General features: G+C 51.3%; 2 protein-coding genes across 3 annotated transcripts; one reads left to right on the top strand and one right to left on the bottom strand.

Moving 5' to 3' along the window:
- Window positions 1–234: 234 nt before the first annotated feature.
- On the top strand, window positions 235–8,164 carry Spout1 (SPOUT domain containing methyltransferase 1). 2 transcript variants are annotated; one of them, XM_038337987.2, is made up of 12 exons: window positions 235–297; window positions 724–769; window positions 894–1,019; window positions 3,046–3,205; window positions 4,204–4,293; window positions 4,448–4,497; window positions 4,626–4,756; window positions 5,704–5,776; window positions 5,874–5,972; window positions 6,409–6,511; window positions 6,629–6,776; window positions 7,478–8,164. In XM_038337987.2, the coding sequence occupies exons 1-12, from the start codon at window positions 262–264 to the stop codon at window positions 7,625–7,627; spliced, it is 1,212 nt and encodes a 403-aa protein (XP_038193915.1). In that variant the 5' UTR covers window positions 235–261; the 3' UTR covers window positions 7,628–8,164. The 2 variants fall into 2 exon arrangements, with proteins under 2 accessions (XP_038193915.1, XP_038193916.1); XM_038337988.2 differs by having other exon boundaries at window positions 7,428–8,164.
- Endog (endonuclease G) lies at window positions 7,615–9,973 on the bottom strand. The gene is made up of 3 exons (XM_038337989.2): window positions 9,393–9,973; window positions 8,606–8,715; window positions 7,615–7,941 (listed from the first exon to the last, which is right to left on the bottom strand). Exons 1-3 carry the CDS (start codon window positions 9,882–9,884, stop codon window positions 7,659–7,661), a joined length of 885 nt encoding a protein of 294 aa, XP_038193917.1. The 5' UTR covers window positions 9,885–9,973; the 3' UTR covers window positions 7,615–7,658.
- Window positions 9,974–14,844: the final 4,871 nt, after the last annotated feature.

Here is a 14,844-nt window from a genome sequence, read left to right as displayed (position 1 = left end):
ACTACTCCTAAAGTAATTTCCAGTAGGGTCTCCTTACATACAACATGGAAGCTGAATGTCGTCCTGTTACCGATTGGGAGGGCCCGAAGTGACCACACTACTGGAAACTCATTTGTCCTGGAGAGGCACCAGCACCGCGGCCCGCGCCCCTGCACCGGGAGTGTCCGCGCTCCACCTCCCAATGACTTCGATTGGGCAGCTCCGCGGAGGTGTGGCCGGAAAAGGCGGGGCTGATTGGGAAGCGCGTGGTGTTCCAGAAACATGGCGGAGCACCCGAGGAAGCGACCGTGTGGTCCAGTAAGTGGCAGCGGGTGGGGCTCCGGGCAAGGCCGGGGCGCCGCGGCATCTCGCCGGTGTCGGTCCGGGAGGTCCCTCCTCGCCGCTCTCTCGGGGCCTGAGCTTGTGATGTGAGCTGGCCCGGGCTACATTCCGCTGGGCGGCGGTGCTCACGCTGCCGAGCCCTTTCCTGACTTCTTCTGATTCCTAGGGCAACGCTGTGGCCCGACCGCTCTTCCCTTGCCTCAGTTTCTTCTTTTGTCCTATGGGAATTTATTCCTGAACTTCCCGGTTGGTTACTGTGCCGAGGCTAATCCCAGGCTCTGAGCACAGCGAATCCCTGTGCTCCTGCCTGGTTTGGGGAATTCAGATGGCTGGAGTCCGGCAACGATGCTCCCCGCCGATGTGTGACCGTTTAGGCTCTCATTCTTCCTCCTGCTCTTCCAGGGTGAACACGGCCAAAGGGTTGAATGGCGAAAATGGAAGCAGCAGAGTAAGTAAGGGCTGAGCCCTCTCTTTCCCCAGGCCACCTAATGCCCTGCAGGCTGAGCCCAGACTGCTTCAGTGAGAGGGAAATCTCATTATGGGGTCCTCTTCCCCCACCAATTCTTCTCCAGAGAAGGAGGAGAAAAAGAAGTGGAAAGACCTCAAAATGATGAAAAAACTGGAGCGGCAGCGAGCCCAGGAGGAACAGGCTAAGCGCCAGGAGGAGGAGGAGGCTGCTGCCCAAAGTAGAGGCCAGGGTAAGCGCTGGATCCTGGGGAGGACACAGGTCGTGGCCTCCAGCCGACCCTCACACTCCTCTCTTGCTCCTCTATCCTCTGTCCCTCTCTCCTTTGCTTTCTCCTTCTCTTTCTCTCTTTCCCTTCATTTTTCTCCCTCCCTCTCTTTCTCTTTTTTTTTTTCCCTTTAAGTGAGGGACTTTATGAATAAAGGCCAGAGCCTTTATTCATAGTAGGCAAGCATTCGCTCAGCAGCCCACCCTTGGCTCAGACCTCTTGAGCACTCTCTGAGTGCTTTGGTTACATTTTTAATATAATTTCATAATGAAAATATTTATCTTCCCATTGTATCTAATACATGCTGAAAATGGTCCAGAAAACAATGAAAAAGAAAAACTGGGGGCTGGAGAGCTGACTCAGTGGTTAAGAGCACTGGCTGCTCTTCCCAGCACCCACTTGGCAGCTCACAACTGTCTGTAAGTCCAGTTCCAGGGCATCTGATGGCAATGCAAATAAAATAAGTTAAATAAATTTTTAAAAAAAAGACAAACTGAGCAGGCTGTGGCTGTGGCTTGTTCTGACATTATGACTAGTGGTGCTGCCGGACAGAGTGTACAGCGTAACAGCCAGGAGTCCTGCTTATATGCTTCCGGACCTGGTTTTCTTTCTTCCTCTCACGTTACTTCCCTGAGCGTCCTGGGTTAGTATATTCTCCCAACAGACTATCTTTTTCTGGTTGTTGTGATACATATAGCAATCATTCTCAATACCTGGGACTCTGAGGCAGGAGGATAGAGAGTTAAGGGCTAGTCCCGGGAAAGTAGTGCAGCTGTGTCTAAAACAAACAAAACCAAAAGTATCCTCTTTCACTGGTGGGTATGTGGGAGAGGTAACATTGTACCCATGTAGAGCTCAGCAGCTGGCCTCGGTGGTGGTGATAAATCCTCTGTTCAAGGACTCTGGAAATGATGTCTATGTGTCACCTCGTTCAGATAAAGAAACCCAGGAGGGACAGAATATGGATGCTCCTCTACTGCAAGGCGACTTAGCTCATATCTCAGCTCCCCACCACTTAGTCCCTGCAGGCAGAACACTTAGCCGAAGGGCAGTGATTTCAGGAGCTTTCCACTGGTCTTCTGTAGATGCTCCTGCCCTTCAGTTGGTGAAGTTTAACCCCTGAGCCATCTCTCATCCCCGAGACTTCTTAATTGTGAAAGCTCAGCCTTAGCTTAGACTTGTCCCTAACTAGCTATTATAACTTAAATTAACCTGCTTCTATTAATCTACGTTCTTCCACGTGGCATTTTTATCTACCCTCCATTCTGGATCTCCGACTTGGTCTGTGCTCACAGGCATCTCCTGAGAGTCCAGACTCATGGCCTCTTACCCGCCCCCCCATCCCACCTAGCCTCTCCTGCCCCTATTGGCTAGTCAGCTCTTTTTAAAACCAATCAGAAGGCGCCTTGGCAAAGACACATCTTCACAGTGTACAAAAAGATTAGCCTACAACAAGTCAGCGATTTATACATGTTGTGTATGTGTGTGCACAAATATGTGTATATATTTGTTTCCAGTCTGGGTTGATTGAATCCATAGGTGTGGAACCTACAGGCAGAGGACAGACTTGATGCTTCCTGGAGCTTACATCAGATGCTTTTTATATTTTTGCTGTCTTTTAAAGATTTATTCATTTTACGTATATAGGTGTTTTGTCTGCATGTACTTCTGGAAACAAGAGGGCGTCGGATCCCATGGGACTGTAGTTACAGACAGTTGTGTTGGGAATCCATCTTAGGGCCTGTGTGAGAACAGCCTGATTTTAATGGGTCTCATCTACACCTGATAGCTGGTAAATAAGGTATCTCAGAGCTGAGCCAGGATCTGGACGTAGGCCAGTGCTGCTGACCACTGCTTGACCTTGCTCTCTGGGAAGCCTTGGAGACTTTGGTCCGGTTCTTCCTGAAGAGACTGAAGCTCCTCCCATTTAGACAGTTCTCTTACTCTGAGCCATGTCAGGCTGACCAGGTGCACCCCTTGCCCCTGCTAGGACGGCCTTACACTCTGAGTGTAGCCCTGCCAGGCTCCATCCTGGACAACGCACAGTCACCTGAGCTTCGCACCTATCTGGCTGGCCAGATTGCCAGAGCCTGCACCATCTTCTGTGTGGACGAGATTGTGGTGTTCGATGAAGAGGGCCAAGATACCAAGTGAGTCTTCATGGGGAGGGAAGGGGAGGGCTGCCAGGCTTGGCTGTGACTTTGTCCTGTCCCTTGTCGCCTGCCTGACTCTTTGGTTTTTCGAGACAGGGTTTCCCTGTAGTTTCTAGAGCCTGTCCTGGATCTAGCTCTTGTAGACCAGGCTGGTCTCGAACTCAGAGATCCGCCTGCCTCTGCCTCCCGAGTGCTGGGATTAAAGGCATGCGCCACCACCGCCCGGCTGCCTGACTCTTTCAAAGTACCCACATTATAATCCTTATTTTGTAGAGGCGGGGACACTCACACTGGGTGGGAGGAGCTTTCAGAGGCAAGGATGGTCATACTGGGTGGGAGGAGCTCTTAGAGGCAAGGATTCTCACACTGGGTGGGAGGAGCTCTCAGAGACAAGGATGCTCACACTGGGTGGGAGGAGCTCTCAGAGACAAGGATGCTCACACTGGTTGGGAGAAGCTCTCAGAGACAAGGATGCTCACACTGGGTGGGAGGAACTCTCAGAGGCAAGGATGCTCACACTGGGTGGGAGGAGCTCTCAGAGTCAGCTGCAGTTGTATCTCTTCTCCCGTGGTGCTGGAGATTGAACTTGGGATTTGCGTATGTTCTATCATTGAAGCTGCATACCATTCGGCTTTAAGACCTCATTTTGTGCCTGTTTAATATTTATTTATGGTGCTTGTATACACACACTAGTGTGGTTGTGGAGATCAAATGACAATTTAGGCCAGGCGGTGGTGGCGCACGCCTTTAATCCCAGCACTGGGGAGGCAGAGGTGGATCTCTGAGTTGGAGGACAGGCTGATCTACAAGAGAAACCCTATCTCAAAAAAACAAATAAGGAAAACAACTTGTGGAGTCAGGTCGTCAGTTCTTTCCTCGTGGGGGTTCTGGACATGGAACTTAAGTTTTCAGGGCTGGGAGCAAGAGCCCTCATCTGGATAAGCCGCCTCTCCAGCCCTGCACTTGCATCCTAAGCCCTGTCTTTATCTTTCCAGGACTGTGGAAGGGGAATTCAGGGGAGTTGGCAAGAAGGGGCAGGCATGTGTACAGCTGGCCCGCATCCTGCAGTACCTGGAGTGTCCACAGTAAGTGTGAGGTGAGGGTAGTGTCCCATGGGTTGTAGCGGGGAAGCAGCTCCCCAGGGAGGTCCTGACAGGTGTGAGGTGAGGGTGGTGTCCCCTTGGATGTAGCGGGGAAGCAGCTCCCCAGGAAGGTCCTGACAACTGCATTCTTCCCCAGGTACTTGAGAAAGGCCTTCTTCCCCAAACACCAGGATCTGCAGTTCGCAGGTATGGCTGGTGTGCCTGGCTCATCCCTGGGCACTGAGACATTCTTTAGCCCCGCTTACTAAAGTGGGGGAACGGGCCTGAGAGTGGGGCCTGGACCTGACATCACCCCCCTCCCGTTCCCTGCTCAGGGATCCTCAACCCCTTGGACAGCCCTCACCACATGCGGCAGGACGAGGAATCGGAGTTCCGAGAAGGCGTCGTGGTGGACCGGCCCACCAAGGCTGGCCACGGCTCTCTGGTCAACTGTGGGATGAAGAAGGTAGGAATGGAGGAGGGCTGCATACACCTTGAGGACACCCGCTAGCCGTGGAGGACAGGCGTGGACATAAGAATAGGGAGACCTGGGCTCTAGCCTGCTGTGAAACACCAGTTGTTGCTAACTGGACCAGAGAAGTACCCAAAGCAGGGCTTAAGAGATGAACCCAGAGAAGCTGGAGAGCTGGCTCAGCAGTTCAGAGCAGGCTACTCCTGCAGAGGACCCTAGTTCAGGTCCCAGCACCCACATGGTGGCTCACAAACCAACTGTGCCAGGGGCTCTGATGCCCTCTTCTGGCCTCCATGGCGTGAACATGATACACAGACAACATTGCAGGGCAAAATACCCCATGAAATAAAAATGATAGAGAGAAGCCAGGACCAAACTCAGTGTTGTCAGGGCGGTTTGTTTATTATTTACTTTTGTGCTCTATAATTGAAGTACATTCTCAGCTTTGCTGGTTTTGGGGTTAGGTGATTTTTAAAAATTTTTCCTTTTTATGTGGGTGTGAATGTGTGGGTAAGCGTGCACATGCCAAGGAGGAACTGTGGGGGAGTAACCTCCAGTCATCAGGCCTGGGATGGAGTGTGAGCCGTCTTGCAGATCTGGTAGCTCGTTTATAGTCTGCTATTCCACAGATGAGGAAACTGTGGCTCAGAGGAGTTAACTGACCTCAGATGCTTACAGCTCATAAGTGGCGAAGCCACCACGTGGAGGAAGCCTGTGACTTCATCTCTTTGTAGACACTGATTCCATGTCCTAAGCCCCAGATTTCTATTTCTGACCAGTGCCCTGTGATAATTATTCTGCAAGAACAGTCCCTCTTAGCAGGCCCCACTCAGTGCCAGAAGCAGGGTGGCAGGTCAGCCTAGCACCAGACTCCTCCACTGGGTCTCTGAGAACGTTGCCCCTTTGAGGTGTGGCACTCATTTCCTCTAGCTTCTCCACAGGAGGTGAAGATTGACAAGAAACTGGAGCCCGGACTTCGGGTGACCGTGCGACTGAACCAAAAGCAGCTCCCGGGTATCTGGAAGCTTCCTCAGCCTTTACAGTTGCTTGGCTCAGAGCCTCCTCCTGCCTCCCTGTCTCCTTGGTGTTCATAGCCTGTTCTGTTCCTCAGAATGCAAGACATATAAGGGAACAGTCGTGTCTTCACAGGACCCCCGCACCAAAGCCGGTCTCTACTGGGGTTACACCGTCCGCCTGGCCTCCTGTCTCAGTAAGGACAGAAGCTCCTTCCCTGAATGTCCCTCTGTCCTAGATGGTATATTTAGGTGGTGCCATCTCTGGTCTCCCCAAACATGTTTGGAATGCTAAGAACACTTGAGAGCAGGATGTGATTGGTTCCCAGCACCAGGAGGCCTACACAGGAATCTCAGTGTAAAGCTGAGGCCAGCTCAGGAGACAGCAAGACCTTGTCTCAAACACCAGACCAAGAAAGCCCTCTGAAGCAAGTGTGAGGCCGCTGTCTAGGGTTTGGGAGCTCTTCCTGCCCACCCTGTGCTCCTCAGCCAGGCTTCAACGCCACCATTCCCTGCCCTCAGCTTCCCAAGAGCAGTAGAGGACCTCCTTTACTGAGCTCTCTCCACCTGCCCTTGCGATGTGCTAGACACACAGCCAAGAGCAGGACCCCACTGAGCAGGCCCCACCCCCAGGTGCTGTGTTTGCTGAGGCTCCCTTCCAGGATGGGTATGATTTGACCATTGGGACATCAGAACGTGGCTCTAACGTGGCCTCTGCCCAGCTGCCCAGCTTCAGGTGCGTGCTGCTTAGGGCAGGGACTGGGCCCTACTGTACATGGGGTGGAGACCTGAAGCTCTGGGGACTATATCCTGTGGAGTCTTGAAGTCAGTGACTCCCTTTCTCTGGTACCAGGCATGCTCTTGTGGTGTTCGGGGGCCTCCAAGGGCTGGAAGCTGGAGTGGATGCTGACCCCAACCTGGAAGTGTCTGAACCCAGTGTCCTCTTCGACTTTTATGTCAACACATGCCCCAGCCAGGGCAGCCGTACCATCCGCACTGAGGTGAGCCACAGCCACAGGTACCCAGTTCTCCTGGTAACCCTTCTGAAGATTGATTTATGTGTTTTATATATGGATGTTTTGTCTGTGTGTACTTCTGCACATCAGTAGAGGGCATCAGAGCCCATGAGACTACAGGTATAGACAGTTGTGAGCCACCATGTGGTTGCTGGGAATTGAACTCAGGACCTCTGGAAAAGTAGCCAGTGCTCGTAACCACTGAGGCCATCTCCCCAGCCTCAGCCTAAATATCTTTTCTGAAGATGGGGCCCTTACACAGCAAACTATTGGCAGGGACAAGATATAAGAGCCATAGGGTTGCAAGTCCTGGGCCTGTAGTAGTCTTATGTTCCCAGTTTGAGGGAACCAGGTAACCTGCCTGTGCCCATTCAGGGCCTCTGCTTCCTTGGTGGTATCTTAGGTCCCTCTAGATGTCAACATTTCTGTGCTGGGGAAAAATGTCCCACAAGACCAGAGCATCCATGGGATTTGTGCAACCGTCCCTGAGGCCAGCATGGACTGCTGTCCCTATGGGTTACTATGGGGGTTGGGGGGCAGCGGCCGTTTCTCCACCAGTCTCGGGGGTGGTGACTGCAGCTTCTGACTGTTCCTGAGGCCCCGCCCATCCTCTTATCCTTCCTGGGTCTTGGGCAGCTGGCTGTGAAGACAAGGAGGAGCTGGACAGCCAACTTCTTTCCTCCCAGGAGGCCGTACTCATCTCCCTGGCTGCCCTGCAACCTGGTCTCACGCAGGCAGGTTCCCACCTGACAGCCTTGCGGATCCAGGATGGAGAAGCAGCAGAAAATAGAGGGTCACCAGGAACAAACACGGTCATGACGTGTCTACAAAAATAACCACCTTTAATATGAGCCAGCCCAGTCTCCCTCACTTGCTGCCAGCAGTGATGGCCTTAAGGTTCCCAGCTCGCGCCAGGATATTGGGCACGAAGAGCAGTCCCGAGGCCCGCTCAATGCTCTCGATGGGCACCAGGAAACACTCCAAAGGGATGGTCTCGTCCACAGGGGCATTGGGCATCACATAGGAACGCAGCTCAATCTGCCCGCTGGTGGCCTCCAGGATGAGCACCTTGAAGAAGTGTGTGGGCACTGCCACGTGGTTCTTCCCGATAACCTGGTACTTTACATAGGACTTCCCATCAGCCTCCGTCCTGTGGAAAGACCCAGGCAAACGTGGCTAGGAGGCGTGGTTGGACACAAGGCCACCCCTTCCAGGAAGCCCTCCCTGACTTCCAACAAGAAATTTATGTGCCATGCCTGGTTGTCTCTTTGGGTCTAGGAACTCCGTAAGGTGGGGACCAATGCTTAATCCTACGCTTTTCTGCCCATTGTTGCTTCAGACAGAATGGGTGGCAATAAATGCTGCTAGAGGAATGAGCTCTCTAGATCTTGAATTCACCCATGCGGACATGTGACTACTACCTGTCCCCATAGGCAGGACACCAAGCGAGGTGTGAGGGCCATGACAGTGGGATAGTCCCAGCACAGGGCCTGATACTCAGCAGCTTCCTTGCCCATCCAGCCGGTGCCCATCACAAGGTTTTCTCTTGTTGGGAGGAGGTTAGCTCGGCCATCCGGCAGGACTGACCATGGGAAGGAATGCCTCAAGTACAGGAAAGGCAAAGGTGAGAGCCTGGTACAGCAACGTGGGTTAGAGAGGTGCCACGGTGTGTCAAAAGACGGTGGCAGAGGCAGATTTGGGGCCTAGTAACTGTGGGCAAAGGACCATTCTAGGCCACCCAAAGGTCTCTGGCTACCATGAAACAAAGCCTGGGACAGAGAGTAAGTGGGAGGCTCTGTCAGCCACAGGCTTACCTGGGCAGGAAAAGAGGCCCCGTGCAGACGTAGACATTTTGGTAGGTGCGAGTCAAGCTGCGGCTGTACTTCTCCAGGTTGTTCCAGGCATTCTGGTTGAGGTGCGGCACCTGGTGGAAGCAGCAAGGCTCAGGACCATACCCGGGACCTTCTTCCTTTAGGAATGCCCAGGGTCCTAAGGAGGTGGCCAAGCAAGTGGGGGACAAAGGCTCAAAGGGGTCGCTCCTCGAGGCTCTGTGACTTCAGAGGTTGAGTGTCATAGAGCTGACCACCGCTAGCCACACCATCCTTTCCTAGGCTAAAGAACCAAGGAAGGAGGGATTAATTCTTTAGAGATCCCCTAGGCCCCTTGAGCCCACCAGGCCCCAGAACAAGCGCTGGGGAAGGGGGGAGCTGTGCCCCATGCCCGTTCATCCTGGATGGATGTTCCAAGAACCTAGTTCACATATCAAGATCCTACTGGGAGCAGGTGCAGTGTTAACAATGTTCAGAGTGATGTGACTGGTGCCAACAGCTCAACTTCGTGCCAGCTGTTTTCCTGGCAGCTGCTGCAGGCCAGATGGTACAGAGTAGGCAACCTCCTGGGTTCCCTCGGGAAGTACACCGGGTATCTTACTGTCATTGCTGCAGACAGTTTCCCACAGGAGGCTGGAGGGATGCTCCCAGTAAGTACTTCGTGTAAATTCAAACCCCGTCTGACTATAGGGCTCTTCCCTCCTGCAAGGGTGCACGCATTAAGTCAGAACTAGGCGTTGAAGTCAGGGAGGTGACCAGGGACCACGTCTACCTGCGGGGCCACGTTGCTCAGGTAGAAGGTGTCGTTCATCGCCCGCTGGCTCCAGCGATGGTTGGCGGCGGCGGCCAAGTGCCCGCGGTCAAAGCCGCTACCGCGGTAGTCCGCGTTGGTGGCACGGTGGTACGCATGCACAGAGTCGTCCTCTCGGAAGTCGCAGGCACTGCGGTCGCCGTCGCCGCGGAGCCGCTCGGGCCGCAGTTGCTCTAACACCCAGAGCGCACCGCGCGTGCGCGGGTCGTAGCTCAACACATAGGACTCGCGGCTCCGGAGCTGCGCCACGCCGGGCAGCCCGTACTTGGCCAGCTCCCCGGTGCCGCCCGCCGGCCCTCCCGGGAGCGCGGGCAGATCGGCCGCGACCACGGGCAACACTGGAACCCGGCTCAGCAGCCCCGGCGCTCCCCCAGCCCGACGTCGCCAGTGCTCTGCCGCGGCTCCCAGTCCCGCGCCTAGCGCCAGGGTCAGGCCAACCCGCAGCGCACGCATGGCCTCCAGGAGGGCGAGCGCGGTCGAGGTGATAGGAGCAGGAGCCTCGGACCAGCCCGTGCGAGTGTCCTCCAAGCCTTTCCTCTGCCCTTTTGAGACACGGCCTGGGCGTGACACCGCAGTACCCGCTTGTCATTGGTCGCTGCCAAGTCTGGCTCCGCCTCGCCTCGTGAGCCTCCTGCAAGGCCTGTAGCGCCGCCCTAGGGGCCGCATATTTAACCTTTACACAGGCCTGGAAAATCAAGTTGCTTGAACAGGACAGAAGCCCAGGTCTGTCTGACCCATCCTTGTCTACCCATAATTGAGCCACCAAATGAGCCAAAGATTCCTCTAGATTGACTGGCAAAAGGACGCAAGTGCAGGCTGTAGCTGCTGACAGCAGCCCGGGGCTGAAGCTTGCTAGTAAGGCTGTAGAAAGCGGTTTGAAAAGCCTACGCTAGAGTCATGGGTCATTCGTTCCAACTTTTTTTCCCCTTTTTTTTCTTAAGACAGGGTTTCTCTGTGTAGCCCTGGCTGTACTGGAACTCACTCTGTAGACCAGGCTGGCCTCGAACTCACTGATACCCACCTGCCTCTGCCTCCTGAGTGCTGGGATTAAGGGTTTGCACCACCACTGCCCACTCATTTCAACCCGCTTTTAAAGGGATGAGCCTGGGAAGTATGTTGTGTAAGAGTGTTTCCTGTCCATAGAAGCTGGAATACACAAAGTCCTCAAAACTAGGGGGTGGATAAGGATATTTCCTGCACATGGAACAGTATTTAACCTATGACAATTTTAAGACAGCAACCTGCCTACTGCACTGGCATGTGAAATTTTATTTAAAAAAGGAAAAAAGATAAAAAAGGAAAAAGACAACGTTGTGGACTGGAGACATGGTTCAGGATTAACACATCCTGGAGGCCTGGCTCAGTAGTTGAGAGCATTTGTTGCTCTTGTTAATAGACCCAGGTTCAATTCCTACAATTACAGGCAGTTCACAACCTCCTATAACTTCAGTTCTAGGGGATCCAATACTTTCTAGACTGTTCAGCCATCTGCACTCATACATGGGTGTTCCCACAAACAGAAATGTAGTTGGTTTGTTTTTTCTGTTGTTGTTTTATTCTGGCTCTTTGGTGGGCTTACCATCCAGCTCCCAAATAAATACATGGAATCTTATTCTTACTTATGAATGCCTGGTCTTAGTTTGGCTTATTTCTAGCCATCTTTTCATTTTCTTTTTTTGTTTGTTTTGTTTTTCCAGGTGGTTTCTCTGTGTAGCTTTGGAGTCTGTCCTGACACTTGCTTTGTAGGCCAGGCTGACCTTAACTAACAGAGATCTGCCTGCCTCTGGCTCCCAAGTGTTCCACCACCCAGCTAGTCATCCTTTTTTTTTTAATGTATACAATATTCTGTCTGTGTGTATGCCTGCTGGCCAGAAGAGAGCACCAGATCTCACTACAGATGGTTGTGAGCCATCATGTGGTTGCTGGGAATTGAACTCAGGACCTTTGGAAGAGCAGGCAGTGCTCTTAACCTCTGAGCCATCTCTCCAGCCGCCTAGCCAGGCTTTCTTAACTTATTATCCCATTTACCTTTTGCCTCTAGGCCAAGGCAGTTTAGTTATTGTCCTATGAAAGCAACACACAAACAGAAGAAACACCTGGGCTTTTCCTTTCTCTATTCTATATACCTTTCTTTATTTTTTACTCCATGTCTTCCTGTGTGGCTGGATTGCTGGCCCCTGGTGTCTTCTCCTTCCTTCCTCCCAGATCTCTCTTTATCTCCTTCTATTTATTTATTCTCTTTGCCTGCAAGCCCCACCTATCTTTTCTCCTACCTTGCTATTAGTCATTCATCTCTTTATTAGACCAATCAGGTGTTTTAGACAGGCAAAGTAACACAACTTCACAGAGTTAAACAAGTGCAACATATCTTTGCATCATTAAACAAATACAGCATAAACAAATGTAACACTCTTTTTTTAAAAAAAAGATTATTTATTTGGTATACAGTGGGATTTTGGCTATATATGTCTGTTGAAGCTCAGATCCTCTGAAACTGGAGTTATAGGCAGTTATGAGCTGGCATATGCGTGCTGGAAATTGAACCTGGGTCCTCTAGAAGAGCAGTCAGTGCTCTTAACCACTGAGCCATCTCTCCAGCCCCCAAATGTAACACTCTTGAAATAATATTTCAGAACACAGAAACACACACACAGACACACACACACACACACATATTAGGTAAAAATGATAAAGCTAAGTTTATGATGAGGAATTCCGCTCAGCTGACCAAGTGTGTGCCTGGTATATGCAGAGCCCTGGATCTGATCTGCAACATTACACAAGCCAGTTGTGACGGTGCATGCAGCACTGGGGCTGTGGAGGAAGACTTGCATTGCTAGGTCATCCTCAGCTACATAGGAAGTTCAAAGGTAACCTGGGATACACGAAAGTCTGTCTCGAGAAAAGAATCTGACATCAGTGTTTTTTCTGTAGATTGCAGGTATAGGAGACATGTTTACCATACCACTGTTAACACTGTGCCTGGCATGAATCTCCTTCATTTGAAAAGCAAAGATGAGCTGGGCAATGGGTGGTAGCGCAAACCTTTAATCCCAGTAGTAGGGAAGCAGAGCAGGCGGATCTCTGTGAGTTCAAGGCCAGCCTGGTATACAGAGCAAGTTCCAGGACTGCTAGGGCCACACAGAAACCCTGTCTCAAAAAAACAGAAAGAAAGAGGTGGGGAGGGAACAAGGAAGAGAGGGGGAGAGAAAGGAAGGAAGAGAAAGAGAGAGAGAAGAAAAGCAGAATATGTCTGTAGTCTGTGTTGGTAACTCCCTAGCTCTGGAGGGGTAGGAGATGGAGGGTCAGGAGTTCAAGGTCATGCACCTCATAGTGAGTTCCAGCCTGTTTGAGTTTGAGTTGCCCCAAAATAAAAAATACAAATAAAAAACGAGGGGACAGCAAAATGGTCTGAGTTCAGTCTCTTGTGCAATTTGGTTTATGGTTGCCACTGTCCGCCACACAGGTGCCATGGCGCACACAAAGCTAAATCAATGTTATATTTTTGGTTGTGAGTCTAGCCTTTAATGGCTGAGCCATCTTTCCAGCCCATAAATCAATGTTAAAAAGGAGGGAAGAACATTTTTGGTGGTGGTAAAAGCAATGCCTGATGACATGGTTTCCATCCTTAGAACTCATATACGAGCCAGAGACAACAGCTCACATCTGTAATCCTGGCATCCCCAAACTGAGATTTGAGGCTGAGGCAGGAGCCTGCACTGCACTGCACAGTGGACAAAATAAGAGACCTTGTCTTGAAACAGAGTAGAAGGAGGGAGCTGCCTCATGAGCCCGTACCTCAACATGTATGTACCTGTGTATGAGATGGCATGAGCTTATGCATGTGTGCGCCCCCACACACACACCATCAAATAAAGGCTAGTGGATGATAATTGAGCATAGTGACTGTCATCTCGGCACTAGGGAGCCTGAGGCCAGCTGCTGTGACTGCCTTACACACACACAGCCCTCGCCTTCCATGTCTATACCACGTCTTCTGTCCCTTCATCCATTAATGGACATTAGACTTTTTGGCTCCTGTGACTGTGACTGTCGTAACTGTGAGAGTGCCTTGGGCGCCAGGTCTAAAAGGCACCCCTGTCTTCTGATAGCTACAGTTCCAGGCTTCAGGACTAAGCCTGCAATCCATGTGACAGCTGATTTCTCGATGTGGTGTGGTGTAAGAGTCTCATTTAACTTTTCTGTGTGTGGAATCAGTTCTCTCGGCACCATTTACTGAAGACTGTCCTTTCTCCAGTGTGTTCTTGCCTCCTTTGTCACAGGCAATTGATTCCAGGGGTTGGAGAGATGGCTCAGCATTTAGGAGCACTGGCTGCTCCTACAGAAGACCTAGGTTCAGTTCCCGGCATCCACAAGGTGGTTCACAAGCATCAGTAACTCCAGTCCCAGGGGATCTGGTGCCTTCCTCTGGCCTCCATTGGGTCCAGGCACTCATATAGCAGGCAAGCACTCATGCACATAAAATAAGTTAAGAAAAATGTTTGTTTTTATTTTTTGTTTTTTTTTGCCAGGTGGTGGTGGCATAGGCCTTTAATTCCAGTACTCTGGAGGCAGAGGAAGGTGATCTCTGTGAGTTTGAGGCCAGCCTGGTCTACAAAGCAAATTCCATAACAACCAAGGTTACACACAAGTTTTTGAGAATTCCTGTCTCAAAAAACGACAACCATAAAAAATCTTTTTTTTTTTAAAATCAATTGACTGTAAGATTTCTGCCTGTTTCTGGGTTTTTGTCTGACTCTATTGGTTGATGTCATATAGATCTTTTTTTTTTTTTTTTTTTCTTTCAAGACAGGGTTTCTCTGTGTAGCAGCTCAGGCTGTCCTGGAGCTCACTCTGTAGACCAGGCTGGCCTTGAGCTCACAGAGATCTGCCTGCCTCTCTCCTGAGAGCTGGGAATAAATGCAGATGTGATGTATTTCTGCCAGCACCATGCTGCTGGGATCACCACTAGCTGTGTTTTAAAGTGAGGCCTCCAGCTTTGTCCTTTTTATTCAGTTATGTTAGGCACCTGGGATCTTTTATGGTTCCCTAACACATTTTCAGATACATCTCCATGTCAAAGCAATTTTGTTTCAGGCAGGGCCTCAGTACGTAGCCCCAGGGAGACTGGAACCCACTACACAGATCAGGCTGGTCTCAAATTTGCCAGGATGCTCTTTGTGAGTGCTGAGATCACAGGCATGTGCCACCACACTTGGCCATCCCGGAATTTTGATAGGGACTACATTTATTCATGCACCCCCAGTTCATTTACTATTAAATTGCAGTGAGCTGGAACCCTTTCTCCCGCCATCCCATAATCCCCGAGGAGGAAACCACGCCACCTTCCTCCTACACTCCTGGTGCTGGACTTGTTTAGCTGCGAGCTGCTTAAGCCGGAGGGGAATTTTAA

Source organism: Arvicola amphibius, chromosome 7, assembly GCF_903992535.2.
Source record: "Arvicola amphibius chromosome 7, mArvAmp1.2, whole genome shotgun sequence".
NCBI lineage: Eukaryota > Metazoa > Chordata > Mammalia > Rodentia > Cricetidae > Arvicola > Arvicola amphibius.
This window is presented reverse-complemented; position numbering and strand designations above follow the sequence as displayed.

What these genes read in the sequence shown, in the direction of transcription:
- Spout1 (XM_038337987.2), top strand. Translation starts at nt 262, where the DNA reads ATGGCGGAGCACCCGAGGAAGCGACCGTGTGGTCCA. An exon ending in TGCCCAAAGTAGAGGCCAGG is followed by an intron (nt 1,020 to 3,045) that starts GTAAGCGCTGGA and finishes TGCCCCTGCTAG; the next exon opens with GACGGCCTTACACTCTGAGT. An exon ending in CCAGGATCTGCAGTTCGCAG is followed by an intron (nt 4,498 to 4,625) that starts GTATGGCTGGTG and finishes TTCCCTGCTCAG; the next exon opens with GGATCCTCAACCCCTTGGAC.
- Endog (XM_038337989.2), bottom strand. Translation starts at nt 9,884, where the DNA reads ATGCGTGCGCTGCGGGTTGGCCTGACCCTGGCGCTAGGCGCGGGACTG. An exon ending in TGAGCAACGTGGCCCCGCAG is followed by an intron (nt 8,716 to 9,392) that starts GTAGACGTGGTC and finishes TGCTTCCACCAG; the next exon opens with GTGCCGCACCTCAACCAGAA. An exon ending in GGGCCTCTTTTCCTGCCCAG is followed by an intron (nt 7,942 to 8,605) that starts GTAAGCCTGTGG and finishes GTCTTTCCACAG; the next exon opens with GACGGAGGCTGATGGGAAGT.